The sequence below is a fragment of the Coenobita brevimanus genome, chromosome 93, assembly GCF_032717465.1.
Source record: "Coenobita brevimanus isolate Jiangsu-jjx chromosome 93, ASM3271746v2, whole genome shotgun sequence".
In the NCBI taxonomy this organism is placed as follows: domain Eukaryota; kingdom Metazoa; phylum Arthropoda; class Malacostraca; order Decapoda; family Coenobitidae; genus Coenobita; species Coenobita brevimanus.
The window spans coordinates 14554114-14575912 of NC_137046.1; the positions used below are offsets into that span (position 1 = coordinate 14554114).

Sequence of the window (21799 nt, forward strand, 5' to 3'; positions counted from 1 at the left end):
TGAGTAAATGGGGAGTGTGTCGTCCTGTCTCGGCTACCTCCCTTTCCTTGGGGGAAGCAGCCTAGGTATATAGATAGTGTTACATAGCCTATGATTTCATCATCCTTTGTGTAATTTTAACGCTCAGTATGCTGCATGTTTGATCACGAGCGTGTTCTGCCTCAGTTCCCCCCTTCTACCGTTATAGTAGAGTAAGTCGTTCTCTCTGTTGCTTAGAGCGGGATTATCAGCTCTTTGTCCCCATGGCTTCATTTGCGCGTCCTGCTTACAAGTTGTATCAGGCTCTGCTGGCCCCTATATAATGAGCTCAGTCTCTGCATCATTGCCACTTAGATCTGCTCCTCATTTTGTTCACATCTCTGTCCTCCCCTGTACAGATATTATTATTGTGAGTGCTCAAGAAATCTCCAACCATCTAGCAGCTGTGTGTAATTTGAGTATAACTGTTGTTGCATTTTTCCTTGTACTGTATAGCATAAGTTTAATTTGTAGGCCTAGTGAAGTTATTGTAATTCATGTAGGGTTCTTTGTCAGTCATTTTTGATAATAGTTTGTATCTGTAATAATTTATCTTGCATTCACTGAGTATTATCTGGTATCTCATTTTATCAGGGCTGACTTAGATAAATTTACTCTTGCTAATTTCGTGTTAACAGAGGCTATTGCAGTTAACCATATATTTAACCTGTTTATTTGCCATTACATAATCCTTATGAGTCCTGAATGTTTTGTTGTTAGTTTAAGCATTAAACTTTAACTTGTAATTTTACCTAACTCTTTTGTTTTGAACCTGGAACTTTACGGGACAGTAGTGACTCTTAGTATTCTCACTTAATGTGTATATTATCTTTCTCTGTTCCGTAACATAAATTTGGCGACCTCATATCAGGATATTCAGGATATTATCATAAGGATATTGTCTGATATTTTGTGACTGTGATATATTCATGATGGCTACTATTTCTACACTTGATGAAGCCAGGGATTTTTTGTCAAATGTGCAAACAGTGTGTGATATAGAAAACAGAACAAAGAATGAACTTAAGCTTGTTGCTCAACAATTGGGAATTGCAGTTCACTCTCATCATTCTAAAGATCAAATTGTTGGCATGATTAATAAAAGCTTGTTTAATGTAACTCCTCCAAATGAGCAAACGCAGATTGAATTAGCTAAGTTCCAGCTAGCCCTGCAGGAGGCTCGTGTGAAGGAAGCTGAATTTCAAGCACGTGCTAAGGAGGCTCATGTTAAGGAGGCAAATGCTCGTATTCAAGAGGCAGAGGTACGGGCTCAGGCACAAATTGAGCTTGCCAGGATTCAGGCAGACCATGAGTATCGCATGAAACAAGGTGGAACTGGATCATCTTGCTCTGATGATTTTGATGTGGCTAAAAATGTTAAACTTGTCCCTCCTTTTAATGAATCTGATTTAACAAAGTATTTTCAGTTGTTTGAAAGGGTAGCTACAGGTTTTAATTGGCCTAAGGAGTATTGGCCAGTACTCCTTCAAACTGTTCTCACCGGTAAAGCTCAAGTAACTTATGCATCTTTGCCTCAGGATCAGTCTGATTATTATGATGTAGTTAAGAGCTTGATTCTTAAGGCCTATGAGCTTGTTCCTGAAGCTTATAGAGTAAAATTTAGGACAACTTACAAGCAAGATAAGCAATCCCATGTTGAGTATGCAAAAATCAAAGAAGATCTGTTAGAGCAGTGGTTAAATTCTAAGAATGTGGATTCTGATTTTGACAAATTTAAGCAGATGATTTTGCTGGAGGATTTCAAAAGGTGTATTAGTAAAGATGTAAGCCTATATCTTGATGAGAAAAGAATAGATAATTTGTCTGATGCTGCAGTTTTAGCTGATGAGTATGTTCTCACTCACAAGAGATATTCTAGAGAAAAAGGGAAAGCTGAGAGTAAGTACGTTGCCTCTACTCAGAGTACAGGTAACAGGAAAGAGAATAAGGATGATGTTTCTCCAGGAAGTAAATACCAGCTTCACCTCTAGATTTCAGAAAAAGTAAATGTACTTATTGTAGTAAACTTGGTCATACTACGGAGAGATGTTTCAGGAGACAGCGTGATGTGAACAAAAAGGAGTCTTTAAATATTCAGTCAATTGGTCTAGTGTCCACTCTTGAGAGTTCCCAGAATTCTTTAACTGAGTTAACTGAACCTGCTTTGAGGGGTAACTTAAATTCTCATGATGGAGCTCCTCTTTTGAGCAGTAACGTGGGTGACACTCTCAAGAGTTCATGTGCTAATTTCCTGTCTGATGGTTTTGTCAGTCCTCTGGACAGTAATGACAGGAAATCAGTTAAAATATATCGTGATACAGGTGCTTGCCAATCCCTTATGCTGACCAGTGTTCTAGGCTCTAATGTTAATTCCTCTGATGAAACTGTAATCTTACAAGGTGTAGGGAATAATTACTTCTCTGTTCCTCTGTGCAGAGTGAATTTAGAGTCTGGTTTTGTTAATGGTTCTGTTATGGTTGGGTTGGTTGAGACACTCCCAATGTCAGGTGTAACTTACTTACTTGGAAATGATATTGGTGGAAGTCAAGTGTGTCCAGCTCCTCAGTTGTCTAGTGAGCCAGTGGCTGCGTCCCAGGATTGTGATGTCCCTGATGTGTTCCCTGCATGTGCTGTCACTAGGGCTAAGTCTAAAGTTACTGGTGATTTAGAGGATAATGATGATGATGATGTTATCCTAGCTGACACTTTTCTTGCTAATTTGGACCACTCACCAGATGAGGCAGTACCCCGTAGTGTTGATAATTTGTCTCGTCAAGAGTTGGTTGAGTTGCAGGTTGCTGACCCTGAGTTGAAAGGTCTAGCTAACTCTGCTTGCAGTGAAGAAGAGTCAGCCGGTGCTTCTACTTGTTATGTAAAGTCAGGAGTACTTATGAGGAAGTGGAGACCCCCAACAGCATCAGCCGACTGTGAATGGGAGGTTGTACATCAAGTTGTCATCCCTCGTGTTTGTAGGCAGGATATCATTAGAGTGGCTCATGATTCCAGTTTGGCAGGACACCTTGGAGTGAGGAAGACTGTGGCACGCATTTTGAAACACTTCTACTGGCCAGGTATCTTCAGGGATGTTTCCTGGTATTGTAAGTCTTGTCACACCTGTCAAGTTGTGGGGAAGTGTAATCAGACCGAAAAGGTTGCACCTCTAGTTCCCATTCCTCCTTTTGAGGCGCCTTTCACCCGTGTGTTGGTGGATATTGTGGGCCCTCTTCCTAAGACTTCTTCAGGATTTTCTTATGTGTTGACCATGATTGATATGGCTACTCGTTATCCTGAAGCCATTCCACATAGAAACATCTCAGCAAAGAACGTGGTTAAGGAAATGCTAGGGTTCTTCACAAAGTTTGGTCTGCCCAAGGAGGTACAGTCAGACCGAGGAAGTAATTTCATGTCAAATGTTTTCAAGCAGTCTCTGAAAGAGTTTGGCATCTCCCAGATCACGTCTTCAGCTTACCATCCCCAGACCCAAGGAGCGTTGGAGAGATATCATCAAACACTCAAATCGATGCTCAAGAAATACTGTTTGGAACATCAGAAAGACTGGGATAAAGGTCTTCCATTCGTTGTGTTTGCTGCAAGAGAATCTCCAAATGAATCACTGGGCTTCTCACCTTTTGAACTACTGTTTGGCCATGAAGTAAGAGGACCCCTTAAGCTACTCAAGGAATGCTGGCTGTCGGAGGAAGATGACGTCAACCTGCTGGAGTATGTGATGAATTTCAAAGAACGGCTGTCCACTGCTTTACAGCTGGCGAGAGAGAATTTAGGAGCTGCTCAGGAGAAGATGAAGACTTGGTATGATAAGAAGTCCAGGTTACGCCACTTTCAGCCAGGAGATCAGGTTTTGATTCTGCTACCAGTTCATGGGCAACCTCTTCAAGCCAAGTTTAGTGGCCCTTATTTCGTGGAGAAGAAACTCAGTGATGTCAGCTATGTCATCGCCACACCAGATCGTAGAAAGAGCAAGCAACTATGTCACATCAACATGCTAAAGTTATATCACAGGCGGGACGAAAATAATCCAGTCTGCACTGTAGCTGTTCCACCCGAGTCTGCAAGTGAAGCTCTCCCATGCAGTATGAGCCTGAGTGATAGTTTGGGGAAGAATCCTGATATCATGAATGATCTCCAGACTAAGCTTTCTCATCTACCTCCCAAGGAAAGGCAGGAGTTTTCGGCATTACTGCAGGAGTACCCGCAAGTGTTCCGTGCCACTCCAGGAAGAACCACTGTGTTGATGCATGATGTCGATGTTGGAGACGCAAAGCCAATTAAATTGCCTCCTTACCGTGTGAACCCAGTGAAAGTTCCTCTCATCCAGAAGGAGCTTGGCTACTTGTTGGACCACAAGATGATTGAGCCCTGTCAGAGCGAGTGGAGTTCTCCTGTTACTCTGGTCCCTAAGCCAGGTGGGTCACAGCGGCTTTGCATCGACTACAGACGTGTTAATCAGATAACTAAAACAGACACTTACCCTCTCCCTCGTGTGGAAGATTGCATAGACAAGATCGGAAAGGCTAGGTACATAAGTAAGTTTGATTTGTTAAAGGGATACTGGCAAGTACCTATGACTGAACGTGCTAGGGAGATTTCATGTTTTGTAACACTAGGAAAGGTTTTTGCATGTTCTGTAATGCCGTATGGTATGAAGAATGCACCAGCCACATTTCAGAAGCTCATGAATGTTGTAACAGAGGGTTTGGCAGGGTGTGTTGTTTATATTGATGATGTATTAATCTTCAGTGACAACTGGAAAGATCACCTATGCCATGTCAGTAATTTTCTTGACCGTTTAGTTCATGCTAATCTTGTAGCTAATTTATCAAAGTGTGAGTTTGGTCAAGCTGAAGTTCAGTACCTTGGGTATGTAATTGGTGATGGACATGTTGCACCACCAGGAGCTAAGGTTCAGGTTATAAGTGATCTTCCCAGACCTAAAAGTAGGAAAGAGCTACAAAGATTTTTGGGAATGGTAGGTTATTACAGGAGATTTGTTCTTAACTTTTCTATTCTTGTATCACCACTTACAGACCTACTGAAAAAGGGAGTTAAATTTGTCTGGACCGATAACTGTGAATCCTCTTTCAACAAACTTAAAGCTATTCTATTAAGTCAGCCAGTGCTCGCTACTCCAAATTTTGCTAAGCCTTTTAAGATGGCTGTTGATGCAAGTGATACAGGAGCTGGGGCTGTTTTGCTGCAAGAGGATGATCAGGGTATTGAACACCCTGTATCTTACTACAGTAAGAAGTTCACTCCACCTCAAAAGAACTACTCCACTATTGAGAAAGAGCTTTTGGCCTTGATTTTGGGTTTACAGCATTTTTCATTTTATTTGTGTTCTGGTTTTGACCCCATAGTCATTTATACCGATCATAACCCACTGAAATTCCTTAGTAAGTTTAAAGATAAAAATCAGAGATTGACAAGATGGAGTCTACTTCTTCAGGAGTATTCATTAGACATACAACATGTCAAGGGGAAAGAAAATGTTATTGCAGATTGCTTATCTAGACTTTAGACAGATTGTTTTAGAGTAATAAGAAATTTCCTTTGTAAATTTCTTTTTCTTTGTGGGGAGGTGTTACATAGCCTATGATTTCATCATCCTTTGTGTAATTTTAACGCTCAGTATGCTGCATGTTTGATCACGAGCGTGTTCTGCCTCAATTCCCCCCTTCTACCGTTATAGTAGAGTAAGTCGTTCTCTCTGTTGCTTAGAGCGGGATTATCAGCTCTTTGTCCCCATGGCTTCATTTGCGCGTCCTGCTTACAAGTTGTATCAGGCTCTGCTGGCCCCTATATAATGAGCTCAGTCTCTGCATCATTGCCACTTAGATCTGCTCCTCATTTTGTTCACATCTCTGTCCTCCCCTGTACAGATATTATTATTGTGAGTGCTCAAGAAATCTCCAACCATCTAGCAGCTGTGTGTAATTTGAGTATAACTGTTGTTGCATTTTTCCTTGTACTGTATAGCATAAGTTTAATTTGTAGGCCTAGTGAAGTTTTTGTAATTCATGTAGGGTTCTTTGTCAGTCATTTTTGATAATAGTTTGTATCTGTAATCATTTATCTTGCATTCACTGAGTATTATCTGGTATCTCATTTTATCAGGGCTGACTTAGATAAATTTACTCTTGCTAATTTCGTGTTAACAGAGGCTATTGCAGTTAACCATATATTTAACCTGTTTATTTGCCATTACATAATCCTTATGAGTCCTGAATGTTTTGTTGTTAGTTTAAGCATTAAACTTTAACTTGTAATTTTACCTAACTCTTTTGTTTTGAACCTGGAACTTTACGGGACAGTAGTGACTCTTAGTATTCTCACTTAATGTGTATATTATCTTTCTCTGTTCCGTAACAATAGATAGATGTAAACAGATGCATTGCTAAGTACGTACGTTGGTTCACCATAGTATGTAGGCTACTGCACATGAAGAAATACCCTCCACGTCACAGATACGTCAGTAGTGCATTGCCTTTGATTGGGGGTCACATAATCGATATTATGTGCTTCTATTTTCAAGTCACGATCCTACATGGGTGGTTTGGAGGTCCCTTAGAGAAATGGAGACTGCGCTACAAAGATGGCAGCCGACACAAGTTGTGCAAGCTAATGTAACGCCGAGAGGGAGCGGTGGGGTTAGTAAGAGAGGCGCCATGAACACGAGAACGACAGTGAATCTGTTGCCTGATTCACCTCCTGAACGCGCAGTCAGCTTAGCCTTACACTGTCTAGAAGAATAGAATTAAAGCCTTAAGTGGGAGCATATATCATGTATATTTTATCCTTGCTGCCACTTGAGAATTATATTCATCTTAGGATGGAAATATCAAAAAGTGGGGGAGGAGTGGATGGTCTTCATTAACATCATTGTGAGAGAGGGACCTTCATATTGGTGGTACCGATATAGCAGGGTGACTCCACTGCCTGTTTATACAAACGTCGCTCATTTTATTCCCTATTCCCCCAGTAGGAGGCTGGTGGACGACAGAAGAGTAATTTCAGCCTGCAGTCCAATGAGGCGAGAAATGAACGATGAAGATCAACTGTAACTCTTGCTTTGAATTGCTGCTGACCGTAGGAAACGATTTTCTGAACCAAAGAAGTAAAGAAGTGTTTTTTGGTAACTGAGCGACAATGAGCGAGTTAGCGCTCATGATACCGCCGCCTTCGAGCGGATGTTACCTATTTGGGGGGACCCGGATGCTTCCAAGATGAACTTTTGGGGCCATGAGCGACCTCTAAATATGAACAGATTTCTATGAAATTTTCTGCAGCTGATTTTTTTTTTTTTTTTCAAAAGGAAGAAACTGAAAGGGTGGGAGCATATGAAATCGGCAGTAGAAAATTTCATAGAAATCTGTTCATATTTAGAGGTCGCTCATGGCCCCAAAAGTTCATCTTGGAAGCATCCGGGTCCCCCCAAATAGGTAACATCCGCTCGAAGGCGGCGGTATCATGAGCGCTAACTCGCTCATTGTCGCTCAGTTACCAAAAAACACTTCTTTACTTCTTTGGTTCAGAAAATCGTTTCCTACGGTCAGCAGCAAAATTCAAAGCAAGAATTACAGTTGATCTTCATAGTGAGTTAGTCGTATATTGAAATGTGTTCTGCACTCTAATTAACTACCATCAGGTTCTTGATTTTTTTTTTTTTACTGTTTCCTGAAACTCCTGATGGTGTTTCCACGTTTCATCCAAGAAACTGCTCTTCAAGCTGAGCCGTTCGAACAGTTTGCATGACTTCTTTGTGACGAAGAATTCCAGACTTGTATCATCACCAATGGAGTCTGCACAGGTCTGATTCAAATAATCTAAATCCCTTTCCCTTTCTCGTATCGACTTCACAACTGCATGTTTTTCGTCCATGGGAACAGCAGGATCAAACAGTGCCACCAGTTCCTGTGACAGACACCACAGATGCCTCACAAATTTCATGGCTGTAGCTTTGGCGATCTTCACGTTCCTGTATAACCGCAGTGCCTTGAGGAGCTGAAGGTCGTTGGTTGGAGCATTGGATGTCAATGGTGCTTGAATGCATGACTTCAAATTGATTTTCATGGCGAATTCACCTACTTCCTTGATACAGTTCTTTTCTCATGCTGTCAGGTTGGCCAGCTGGTCGCGGAAAAGTCTCATCGTCAGTATGTAGAGTTCTTTGTTCATGCAGTAGGCATGAGGCATGATGCATTATACCAGGGTGCTTGAAAGTATGTCCATTGAGGTGACCACCAAGATACAAGGTGGAAAGCCCCAAGAATTCTCGGTAATCATTTCGGAAGGACCCGTTCGTTGGTTGCTCTTGGGTGAACCTGAAGATTGTTTCTCCCTCTGCGTCAGCCATGTCTCCCTCTTCTAATTGATCGATACAGTTGTACTTCTCCTGGAACATCTTGAATATCAGGTCCTGATGAAGGTCCGTAGCAAGCCCTGAAGATTTCCGCTATGACAGTTTCCAAAATATGGGGTCTGCATGCCAGATTGAGAAGATCCCTTTCTATCTTCTTTTCCAGATGTACACAGGCTCCAGTCAGACGACCAGTGGCAGCAATGGTATCAAAACACATTCCGATGGTATTTGGAGAGAGACCCCAATAGCAGGCTATACACGGCATCAGCCTGCATTTGGCCACTCGCTGATGCAAGTTTTGGTACACCCAGGAGCTGACACTGCCTAGCTAGGGAAGAAACTCGAACAGAAAGGCGATTAACACACTCGGCTTACGCGAAAAGCAAGAAACCATGGTAGATCTGGTAACACTATCCTTTGAGAGCTTGCCAGATGTCGCTTACTGTTTAATTATTATTACGGTAATCTAAAACAGTAAAAACAAACCTTACTTCTACAGTCGCAAGATTAGCTTATTTTGTTTATTCAACTCGATAAAATCAGTTTGGAGAGCAGGGAAGTATGGGACACACACACACACACACACACACACACACACACACACACACACAAAGAAAACATTGCCGTCTAGGTCTCTGTATCCAGTGGAAGGTTGCCAAGTCCAGGGAATTTTATTCGAAGCTTCGAGAAAGCGAGTAATCGCTTGCTTGGACGATTGCACAGGCTGGAGTTAATTGGCCACGTCTGAGTTTTGGGCTACTGGGAATCAAAAGAAAAAAAAAATGACATAATTTTCGTATCATTGGCACAAATCGTGTTTAAAATAGAAAAATATGGCGTAAAAATAGCCTTGACATTACATCAAGTATACTTGTACATGCTGAACATTCTTATGCCTCCATTTTGCCGAAAAAAGGAAATTACTGCTTACTACTTTAGTCCATCCATCTTTTCACAGTGCTCGTGGTAATTCTGCTTGGATATCACGCCCCTCCCTCCCCTTTCCCAAGTACTGGATCCGGCCTTGTGTATTGTACGGTATATATTTCTGATGAGATCTGATTAGAATTCCTAAAGGTGAAGTACAGCGATTAAAGAAAAAAAAAAAGTATGGAGGGACCTGACTAACAAGTGGAATCCCCGACACTTTAAATGGTGGAGGCCGCGACATTCACATCAGTCTTGGTTCTTGCGGAGTAGCCATTGCGGTGATTGTCGGTGTGATGTAGCTTCTATGCCACCATGCCATTAGAAAGTAGTTGCTGTTGCGTAGTTGCTGTTGCGTCTAATCGTTATTATTGTACTGTGGCTCGTCCATCATAAAGGACTGCATTTACTCCTAAATTACGATAGCTTCGTCTTGGTGTCTGCAGACGGTTTTATATGATTAGGAAAATTTTTCAGACTTGTGGATATATAATTATACCCTTCACTGATCTGTTCACAACCAGAGGCTTTTCCCACATTAAGCAAACCCATCTGGAGATGGGAATAATAAACTAAACTATACATTTTTTTTACACTGCCTAAAAATGCTCTCTTTCTCCATCTTGAATACTGAGCTGTAGCAAAAAATTAGCTCTATAATATGATGCTGGTCATGAAGTGTTATGGAGAGGATGTATAGCCATAGTATTGTCATTTTCTGCCACTGGGCTACGTGAAATAAGCTTCACATTGACGAAAATCTGGACCAAGGTAGTTTGAAAGAGCTATAACACGTCCACAGACTGAAGGTGATAATGAACGGCCGTATACTTATTGCTGAAGCCAGTAAATATTGGGGTGGGCAAAAAGCGTCGTCAGGGTGGTCGCGTCCCTCCTCCCCACCCGTCTCTCTCTCTTTCCCCTCCTGGGCGTCAGTGGCTGCCATAAATCTGCCGTCACAAAGAAGTGTGTGGGAGGGTAGAGTGGACTGGTAATAAATGTGGCGTTGAGCCTGATGTGGGAAAAATACGAGTAAAAAGAAACGCTCTAAAGTGGTTTGCCAATGTGGAGCAGGGTGACCAGATTTCTTGTGCAGGATAATATTAAATCGAAAAAAAAAAAAAAGCTAAATTGACTGCAATGATGCCGGAACCTTATTTTACATTAAATGTTTTAATATTTCATTTAGTGTGCACACACTCTTTTATTTGGTATACTTTACAAAACAGTGTAATGGATCATATTGTTAGCAATGCTCTCTCTCTCTCTCTCTCTTTCTCTCTCTCTACTGTATATATATCTATATCTATCTATATATATCTATCTATCTATCTATCTATCTATCTATACACAGTATAAAGATTCTTATTTCATATTACCAACAATAATTCATGTATAGGCTAAAGCAACTATAAGCAAGTTAATGGTTTAATTGATTTTGAGAAATGTCTGTGTGTTAAAACGGCGTGCAGAAATGATTGTTGAAGAGCATGTACCATTAAAAATCAACTCTTGCAGAGAAAATTAAAAATATATATGTAAAATCATAGCATACTACCAGTCTTCAGTCGTCTTAATCACACTATACAGTGCTTGTGTCCTACTTTGACAAAGGAATAGTTTTTATTCCGCCTCACTCAAAGTAAATAAAAAAAATATATTGTCCACTGTTTATAACATGCAGAAGAAAAACTACCAATGGAATATCAATATCGTTTTTTTGTTCCAGGTGATTTATCAGTTCAAGATCAGTGTTGTAACTTGTACAGCTATTTATGCATAAGGAAACTGAGTGGCTTAGCATTTATTAATTTTGTTGTAGTACATTTTGAACTAAATGTAACAACGGTCTAAAAATATGCCAGATATAATTAAATTATGCTAAATATCGGTATATGCTAAATTTACCTTAATGTATATTCAGTGGTAAAGTAAATTTATGGCCACATAATTCTAAATTTATTCTCATAATACTAAATGTATTGACCCTGACTAGGAGAGTATATGATGTGGGGGTTAAGAGAAGATAATTAAGACCGTAAACAACGTGGAGAAACAAAGCGTGTCAGGATGCGGCAGGGTGTCAGGAGACAACGCTGTCACTGATTAGGAACAAGAAAGTCTGGGAGTATTGGCCAGGCTACCACTCGGACAGGCAGCGTCTGGCAACAATTAAACTTGCAAACAAATGTGTTGATTCTAAACATTATGAAACTCATGCTGAGGAGTTCACACAGAGTTGAGATCATTATACGAGGGAGACCTGTGTGTACAGCCGACAGCAGAAGTTCGTCCCTCTTAGCGTGCGTGATACGAGCCTGTTGATCTGGTAACACTGTATGAGATAGAGTTGACAGGTACGCTTTAAATGGCTAATATTAAAGAAATGTGTTCGGAGATAAGAACACATTCTCTAATATTAATTTGCAGCAGGTGGGATAATAAAGTTATTGTGAAATGTTTGACATTGGTGTATGAAGATTCTTCGTTACGGACACAGACGCAAAGGATTACTTGGACTGGACTGATGTTGCCAGCAAGTATTATATGAAATATTATAGAACGAGTGCAGTCTTAAAGGTGAGGTTGCAAGAAAACACTAATTACGATGTCAGTTACACACTAAACAAACACAGAAACTGCCAGTTCGTGTTTCGCCAGTATGCGATTTTGTTTTATAAGTTAAGTCACTTCCCTTTCCGACCTCTCTCCCCACCCGTCTCTCCTCTTCCAAGTCATGCTCTGCCATCATCCACGTTTTATCGTTAATGTTGAAAATCGTATGTCTGTAGGTAAACTGTGGGAAATAATATAAAAGTGTCAATGAGCTTCTTTTCCTCCATCGCTTGAAGTGTTATCAATGACTTGAATATAAATGTTAGTAACATGAATAAATAGTCACTGTGGTGGTTAGGAGACATTTCTCGTCATCATTTATGTAACACTTACCTAACTATCGTTCTTACAGTGCCCAAAATACACTCCCTCTCCACCCCCTCGCCGTCTCCTCCCCTCCCCCTTCCACTGTTTCCATCAATTCTCCCCCCTCCCTCCGCCCCCATTTCCAGTAACCTTTGTTTCTAGCCTGCAACACTCCGAATCCCTCCCCACCGTGTTATTGTATTGACCCTGCCCAACTTCTCTCCCTTGTCATTTCAAATGTCTTTTTCTCTCCCTTTTTCATTTTTGTCTCGGGAATCGAACAACATAACGATGTTTGGGTCATGTTTTTGTATAGTATCCTTTAATAATGTGTAATATTATAATGACCGTGACAATGGCGGTCAAGAGGCATTAACTGTTCAAAGGACGGCAGTCAGTGCCTCAGTTTAATGATCATTTTATTTCTCCTCCTCTAGCCATTAATATCTTGCTTACACTTATTTTATAAATCCCAACATACATAAAATATGAAGCACAAACGTCCTTCTTTTCACCAAAGAAAGTATAAAATGAAAAATAATCATTGCGTATGTTGTATGACTGAGGTGGTTTGGACATGTGGAGAGAATGGAGAATGAAAGACTGACTAAGAGGGTGTATGTAGGTGAGGTGGAGGGAGGGAGAGGGAGGGGAAGACCGAGGATGAGGTGGAGGGATGAAGTTGAGAGGAATATATGGGGGAGGGGGGTTGAGTTGGGGGGAGGGGAGTCAAATGGTGGGTGACAGAGCGACTTGGAGGCGTTTTGTCTGCGACAACCCTTTCGGGATTAGGGCGTCGGGCTATAGATAGATAGATAGATAGATGTTGTATGATCTACACGCATCCAGAAAATATTTTCTTAAAAGTACTGTCAGTATTCTTGGTGATAATTTGTAGATCTTCAGTTACGATTAAATATAGCAAAATAGATGATAGTCACAAAAGCTGTATCCTCATACATTTGGCTACCATAATCATCGTAATATACGATGAAGGGGGATTATACCCCTCTGGATGAGTAGGTTAAGCCCTTATCGGAATATGCTTGTCATGAGCCCGGACAGCAGACAGATGTATGTGGAAGTATGAGATTGTCGCGGTGTAAGGGTTAATTATGGTAAAGGTTCGCTTCCTATCCATCCGAGTCCTTGTCACTCCTGTATCGATAATATCGGCAGTTGCAGAACAGATGTTCAGGGCGCTGACGGACAGCCATGCCGTTACCTTTCGTTCTAACCATGCAATGCAGCTATGGGAATGGAATGATAGGGATAATCTTGCTGACTGCATTCTCTGACCTTGTAAGATCATGCGTTGAGGGAGTTCAGATCAAAGTATGTCGATGGCATATTGTTTTAAATTATATATAAGTAGACGTATCTCATAGGTCTCACTTTAGTGCGGAACACAATGTGTGGGGGGGGAGAGGGGATTATGGAAGCAGGAATACTTTGGGTGAGGGAAGGGATTACATATATTACAAGCTGGGACACAGATAAATATGTTATAACGTGAAGGGAGGAGTGAGGGATACAGAAAGCGGGAAGGAGGCGAGGAGGGAAGGAATCCACAAGGGGGGGATGGTATTGAACACTGATAGTTACGATGGACATATTGTTATGTAAGTAATTTGGTTACTTGTGTGTAATACAGTTGGCAATATAACATGCACGAGTATTGTGTTTATAATGTCATTACAATTAAGACTCAAAGTCCTGTAAATGGTAATAACTGTATTCAAATGATGAAGAACCGATCTAGTTAGGGAGGTAAACAGAAGCAGAGTCAGTTAAATGAAATCGTTGGGAAGGGTTGGGGGTGTTGAGGGAGAGAAACAAGGGGTATTGGTAGAGAGGGGGAAGGGAGGGGGGAGAAGTGATGGAGACAGTGGAAGGGGGAGGGGAGGAGACGGCGAGGGGGTGGAGAGGGAGTGTATTTTGGGCACTGTAAGAACGATAGTTAGGTAAGTGTTACATAAATGATGAGAAATGTCTCCTAACCACCACAGTGACTATTTATTCATGTTACTAACATTTATATTCAAGTCATTGATAACACTTCAAGCGATGGAGGAAAAGAAGCTCATTGACACTTTTATATTATTTCCCACAGTTTACCTACAGACATACGATTTTCAACATTAACGATAAAACGTGGATGATGGCAGAGCATGACTTGGAAGAGGAGAGACGGGTGGGGAGAGAGGTCGGAAAGGGAAGTGACTTAACTTATAAAACAAAATCGCATACTGGCGAAACACGAACTGGCAGTTTCTGTGTTTGTTTAGTGTGTAACTGACATCGTAATTAGTGTTTTCTTGCAACCTCACCTTTAAGACTGCACTCGTTCTATAATATTTCATATAATACTTGCTGGCAACATCAGTCCAGTCCAAGTAATCCTTTGCGTCTGTGTCCGTAACGAAGAATCTTCATACACCAATGTCAAACATTTCACAATAACTTTATTATCCCACCTGCTGCAAATTAATATTAGAGAATGTGTTCTTATCTCCGAACACATTTCTTTAATATTAGCCATTTAAAGCGTACCTGTCAACTCTATCTCATACAGTGTTACCAGATCAACAGGCTCGTATCACGCACGCTAAGAGGGACGAACTTCTGCTGTCGGCTGTACCTAACATGCAGTGAATCTTGCGCTGAGGTGGACATTAATGAGTACATTAATGCACAACTCTGATAAGACTTGTGATAAGCTCAGTCAGTAGACATGATAATATTAGATTGAGATACCAATTAGATTACAGTTTATTCTCCCAAATGACAATATTGTAGATATTAAGAGGAAAACCTCAAAATAACATTTAGCAAAACTCAGTACCTCCAGAAGGGTTTATTCAGCTAGGGAGAGACATTTCGAACTGGAAGCGGTTAGATACAAAGTTCATTAATTCCTTCAGCACGAAATCCTTCCTACGTTATATGCAGCCATTTGGAGGTAGTAAACATAAAGCAATGAACTGAAAGTATTAACTGTACATGGAAGGTGTTAATTGTTTACGTGCGGTGGGTCAGCGTCGTCCCGCCGCACACACCTCATACTGCAGGTGGTGGAGCCGCCCGGGCAGCCTGTGGTGCGGTTTTCGGGGCGGAGAGTTGCAGGCGATGTGCTGGGACCACTACAAGAGAATGACGCTCTGGCCATCACCTGCACTGTAGCAGGGGGCGTCCCTTCCCCTTCACTGCTGTGGCTGCGGCAGGGACAGGTGAGTGGCTAGTGTTACCATCAGCCTGCCCCTACACTTCCAGTGGCAGAGCCAGGTTGATCATCATCATCATCATCCACGAATGCCCCTCACCCATCACTGCTCTGGCGGTGCAATGAAGAGGAAGAAACTCGCCAAATTCCATTAAAAAAAATCCACTATCCTTCTCTATTACTTAGCTTTAGGCTTGCCTTTCCTTCCCCTAGTTGCTCTTATCTTGTAAACCCTTCCTGTGATCAGACAATATTTTATTTTTCCATTTGCTTCGTGATTTATTATTGCACTTGCACATTTCTTGAAATGGCTGCAGAGTTCTTAAAGATTATCGGTACTTATCAACTTAATGCTGTAACTAAAGCATGAAAAAAAAAAAAAGACCTTCCAAGGAAAACACAACTCAGCCTTATCTGAAGTTCGTGTGCCTTCTTTGTCTGTATGTGGAAGGTTGCCGAGTTACTGTTACTGCTGAGACATGCTGTGCTGGGCAGGTGGGTGAGTTCTGGGTTGGTGGGTGAGCGGGTGTGTCACTTTACATGGAAACAAGGCTTTCCAAAAATAAGAGGTATATAAGTTCGTGTGCCTTCTTTGTCTGTATGTGGAAGCTTGCTGAGTTATTCTGTTACTGCTGAGACATGCTGTGCTGGGCAGGTGGGTGAGTTCTGGGTTGGTGGGTGAGTGGGTGTGTCACTTTACATGGAAACAGGGCTTTCCAAAAATAAGAGGTATATAAACTTTCAGCCTTAAATATTCAGTCAAAGTTTTAATAAATGTGGCAGGCGGCTGTAAGTTTGTAATCCTGCTGGAGAGCCAGTGTTCCATGAGGGATAAATGTGTCTTGGCACTCTAGGGATGGCTTAGACTAACTACAGGTTTTTAGTTCCTCTAAGGGAGTACGATCCTTGGAGGTGTCGCCGGAGAGAGATTAATATTATTATTATTATTTTGATTTTCCCGGGAAAGATTACCAGTACAGTTATGTTTTAGGGACGTCACCAGAAGGAAATTTTCAACGAAGTTTGTGTACAGACTATTTCCTACCGTATTAACATTTTTGCAATGTTACGATTGATTCCTTACTCATTGATAGGGTTAGGCATATGACAGAGGAGCTAGTTGGAGAAGAACAAGGGGGATTTAGGAAGGGAAAAGGGTGTGTAGATCAGATATTTGTTCTAAGATGTTTAGTGGAGAAGTATCTAGAGAAGGGAAGGAAAGTGTATGCTGCCTTCATGGACTTGGAGAAAGCTTATGACAGAATAGATAGGCAAGGTATGTGGAAGGTATTAAGAATATATGGAGTGGAGGGGAAATTGTTGAGTGCTGTGAAGAGTATGTACGAGGGAGCTAGGGTTACGGTGCGAGTGGATGGTGAGCTGAGTGAGTTCTTTGATCTCAATGTGGGACTGAAACAGGGTTGTGTGATGTCTCCATGGCTGTTTAATATATACATGGATGGGGTCGTAAAGGAGGTGCTGGGTAGGGCAGTGGATGTGAGGGTGGCTCTAATGAATGAGGGTGAGATTTGGAAGCTTCCGGTGTTGCTGTTTGCTGATGATACAGTATTGTTGAGTGAAGATGAATGGGAGTTGCAAGGTTTGGTGAATGAATTTGGGACAGTGTGTATGAAGAGGAATCTGAATGTTAATGTAAACAAAAGTAAAGTTATGGTGTTTGAGAGGAATGAAGTCACAGAGTGTGCAGTGAGGTTGGATGGTGAGGATATGGAGAATGTGAGTGCATTCAAGTACTTGGGTAGTGTGATGAGTAAGAATGGAACTTTGGGGGATGAAGTGCGTGAAAGGGTACAGCAGGGAAGGAAGGTTGTTGGTACACTGAAAGCAGTGATGAGAAATAGGGAGGTGAGTATGGAAGTTAAGAAGTCACTGCATGATAGTACTGTGATCCCTACCCTGACGTATGGAAGCGAGGCATGGACCTTACAAGAGGGGAACAAGTCAAGAGTGAGAGCAGTGGAAATGAGTTACTTGAGAGGAGCATGTGGAGTGACATGGAGGGACAGGTTGACGAATGAAGAAGTGAAGGAACGCTGTGGGGTGGATGTGGATGTGTTTGAGAAGATTAGGAGAAATACACTGAGGTGGTTTGGACATGTGAAGAGAATGGAGAATGAAAGACTGACTAAGAGGGTGTATGTAGGTGAGTTGGAGGGAGGGAGAGGGAGAGGTAGACCGAGGATGAGGTGGAGGGATGGAGTTGAGAGGTATATGAGGGAGGGGGGGTGAGTTGGGGGGAGGGTAGTCAAATGGTGGGTGACAGAGCCACTTGGAGGCGTTTTGTCTGCGGCCACCCTTTGCGGGATTAGGGCGACGGGCTATAGATAGATAGATAGACAGACGATTGATTCCTGTTGATAATCATTTTCCGATTAATTTGCAGTTTCTTCTCATGAGGGTTGACATGGACGTCGGTATGGGGGATATCTTTACAACACCGATTTGAGAGCCTTCTTACTAAATAACCTATTGGATTACATCCATTTTAGGTCAGAATACGCCAAGATTAGGCGTAGGTTAAGTTTAGGTAGGTTTGAGTGTACTTACGGCTCTGCCATTTCTTACGAAAAATATTGCATTCAAGCAGAAAGATGATGGAAACACATAACGAAAATTATGATGATACGTATCGTGTCATGCAAAACAAGTAAATATGAATGTACAGTAAAGCAGAGAGGAACAAACGAGCAAAGTATAAATATATATATCGATATATATATAGATATATATATATATATATATATATATATATATCAGCCGTTTGAGTATCCACTGCAGGACCGGCCTATCCCGACCGAAGTCGGGACGATACAACCAATGTATCTCTACCAAGTGGCTTAGGCTGTCTAGTAGAGATTGTATGTAGGGTGAGAATTGCTAGTAAGTGTAATTGTAGTGTTGGAGTGGTTTTGGATGTGTGTGTAGTCTGTGAACCAAGTGTAATCGGCCCGCGCAAGCCGACTGGGTGCAAGCATACTGTATAGTATGCGACACTGGCTCAAACAACAGCACCCCTTATGTCCGCCAATGCAGTAAGTGGCCGGGTGAACACTCCCAAAGTTTATTACCCTGTCGGGGAGCGAACCCTGGTTCACCGGTGTACGAAACGCACACTCTACCATTGTACCACAGAGGCTCCATATATATATATATATATATATATATATATATATATATATATATATATATATATATATATATATATATATATATATATATATATATATAAAAATATATATATATATATATATACCCCAATAGCATCCTTCATGAGAGACTACCAGACACCCACCCCATAGAAACTATTCAATCCAGAGAGGCAAGAGTACACTTAGCTTGACTGCAGTGCGGTCACCAGTCTTCTATGTAACACTACGAGTATTAACACAAATTTAATCACAAATAATCCACTATACCCACTACAATGCAACCTCCGACACCACAACACACTTACCTCATGTATCAGACTCTCAGTACAGGGACATTTCTTCAGCATAATCTTAACTGTGGGAGCATTTCAATGTTCACCATCACCTTTACCTCTCATCTCCTTTCACTGATCCAGCTGACGAACAGGTCAACATTAATTCTATCCTTAATTACCTAGAGCAGCTTGTACAGCACCCTACCTATATCCCTAACAGCCATGGAGAGAGTTCCAACATACTTGACCTCTTCCTTACAGCTAATCCTTCTGCTTACGCTGTTAATCCTTGCTCTCCTTTGGCTCCTCTGGTAACATCCTTATCACCCAACCTCTCCTATCGATCCAGTAAGGTCTGTGGACCCTCCCAAGATGCGACGACTGTGGCACTTTGGTGGCGCTGATTGGGAGGCCCTCAGGCAGTACTTCTTTGATTTTTCATGGACATATTAATGCATCCCTGGCCGGAAGCCATCTAAGTGTGCCTTGCGCATTACAAAGGTTATTCTTTCAGGCATGGAAGCAAATATTCCTTTCTCATATCCTGTGACTAATGAAAAAAACAAAAAAAAACATGGATTACTCACGCTTGTTCTACTGCTGTCCATAACAGGGAGAAGGCCTCTAAAAGGTACTGGAGGCAACCCATCCCTGAATCTCATCTCTTGTATGTTTCTGCCCAGAATCATGCTTAGTCTGTTCTTCGGCCTAAAAAAATTAAGTTAATTCGTGCCAAATGCTCTGAACTCTCCAACTCAAATTCTTCCCGCTTCCTCCGGCACATTGACGAAAACTTTTCCAACAACTTTGCACCATCATCCTTGCCTTCTTTTCTCCACACTGATGGCTCTGTAGCTATTTCTTCTAGTGATAAAGCGGATGTCTTTGCACAGACTTTCTCCTCCAATTCCACCTTAGACGATTCCAGTGCTGTTCCTCCATCATTTCCTCCCCTCTGACTTCCTCACTGCTGACGTAAACATTTCTTCAATTGATGAATTTTTTGCCATCACTGACCTCAGTACTAACAAGGCATATGATCCTGTTGGGGTACTTCCTGTTATCCTCAAGAACTGTGCATCTGTGCTTACACACAGCCATGGTAAACTCTTTCGCCTTTGTCTATCAGCTTGTACCTTTCTACCTTGCTGGAAGTTTGCTCTTAGTCAGTCTGTCCCAAAGAAGAATGACCATTCCCACCCCTCTAAGTATCGCCCAGTTGATTTAACATCCTGTGTTTCAAAAGTTTTCAAGTATACACATAAGTTAAAGCTCATGTTTCTTATCACAGCCCTCTTTCTGATCGTCAATATGGGTTCTGCCAGGGACACTCCACTCACAATCTTTTCATCTACCTTTCATACTCCTGGTCATCCTCCTTTTGGGACTTTGGCAAGAGCTTTTCCGTTGCACTAGACATCTGAAAGGTTCAGCATAAATCTTTAATTTCCAAACTGCCCTCTGACGGATTCTATCCTTCTATCCGTGCCTTCATCTCTAGCTTCCTTTCTGGTCGTTCAGTAGCCGCAGTTGTAGATGGACACCGATCTTCTCCTAGAGCCATAAATCGTTGTGTTTCTCAGGGCTCTGCCCTATCTCCAACACTTCCTTTTATTTGTCAATGACATTTTACGCTGTACTATTAACCCTGTCCACTCATATGCTGATGGCTCCACCCTTAACTTTCCATTCAATTCCTGTAGTGTCCATCTCAGCAGTTACTTAAACAGACAAGGGGAGAGGCTACGGCACATCTAATGTCTGGCTTGGCTCATATCTCTGACTGGGGTAAAAGTAATCTTGTTTTATAATACAACAAAAACTCAGTTCTTACATCTATCAACCCGTCAAAATATTCCGCATTAGTATCCTCTAATTATTAACAATATCCAATTCAATCCTGCATCATCTTTAAACATACTTGGGGTTTCATGCTCTTGGGATTTATCTTGGAAAGATCATATTACTTCTCGTGTAACATTTGCTTCCAAGAGATTAGGTGTGCTAAGCCAACTTCGTGCCTTCTTTACCCCTGTACAGTTGTTGACATTATACACTGGTTTTATTTGCTCCTGTGTAGAGTATAACTCTCCCATGTGGGGAGGCTTCCCACATACAGCTCTTCTCAACAAGGTGGAGTCAAAGGCGTTTCGTCTGATTAATTCTCCTCCTCTTATTGGCTCCTTTCAAGCTCTGTCTCTTTGTTGCACTGTTCCATCTTTACATCTTTTTTTATTGCTACTTTATTGGCAACTGCTCCTCAGAACTGTCTGTTTACATCCCTACACTACTACGGTGGGCGGGTAGCACCCGTCTAGCAACAAACTCTCATCTCTTTTCATTCCAACTCTCTAGTCCAAGAGGTAACCTTTACTCCCAGTCCTTCATGTATGCAACAGGTCAACTCCGGAACTGTCTTCTTCTGTCCGTGTTTCCTACTGCTTATGGTATCCAGTATTTCAAACGCAGTGTGTCCGGACATCTGGAAATGAACGGATTTTGAATTTGGCTCTCTGTTATCTTGTTTTAAGTTTTTCTTGGAGGGAACACTTTGTGGGTTCCTGGGCTTTGGTTCCTTCTTCCTTGCAGGAAAGAAAAAAAAGGCTGAAGTGGCCAGTTGCCTGCAGTCCACTTGGTTCACAACCAATATTAATGATCCTGGGGTTGCAGCAGCAGCAACAATAACAAGAACGCCAAGGAGTGGGACAATATATGGGTGTTTTTCCCGCCTTGTATATCTTTCCCATAGAATCTGAAACATGCATTAATCTTGCGCGCATTTAGCATTATAACTATCCCTTGCAATACAATGCACTTCTTGGCGAACACCTCTTATATTCTGTCTGTTTTTCATCGATTCCTTCTTTGCATCATCGAAAGGGTAGAA

General features: G+C 41.6%; 1 protein-coding gene across 1 annotated transcript in view; it reads left to right on the forward strand.

Moving 5' to 3' along the window:
• The window catches only part of LOC145412368 (uncharacterized), a 417977-nt gene that overhangs the window by 208212 nt on the left and 187966 nt on the right, over nt 1-21799 (forward strand). The window contains exon 10 of the mRNA XM_080282257.1: nt 15284-15474. Within this exon, the coding sequence (XP_080138383.1) occupies nt 15284-15474 (191 nt within the window). The remainder of the gene's footprint in view (nt 1-15283; nt 15475-21799) is intronic.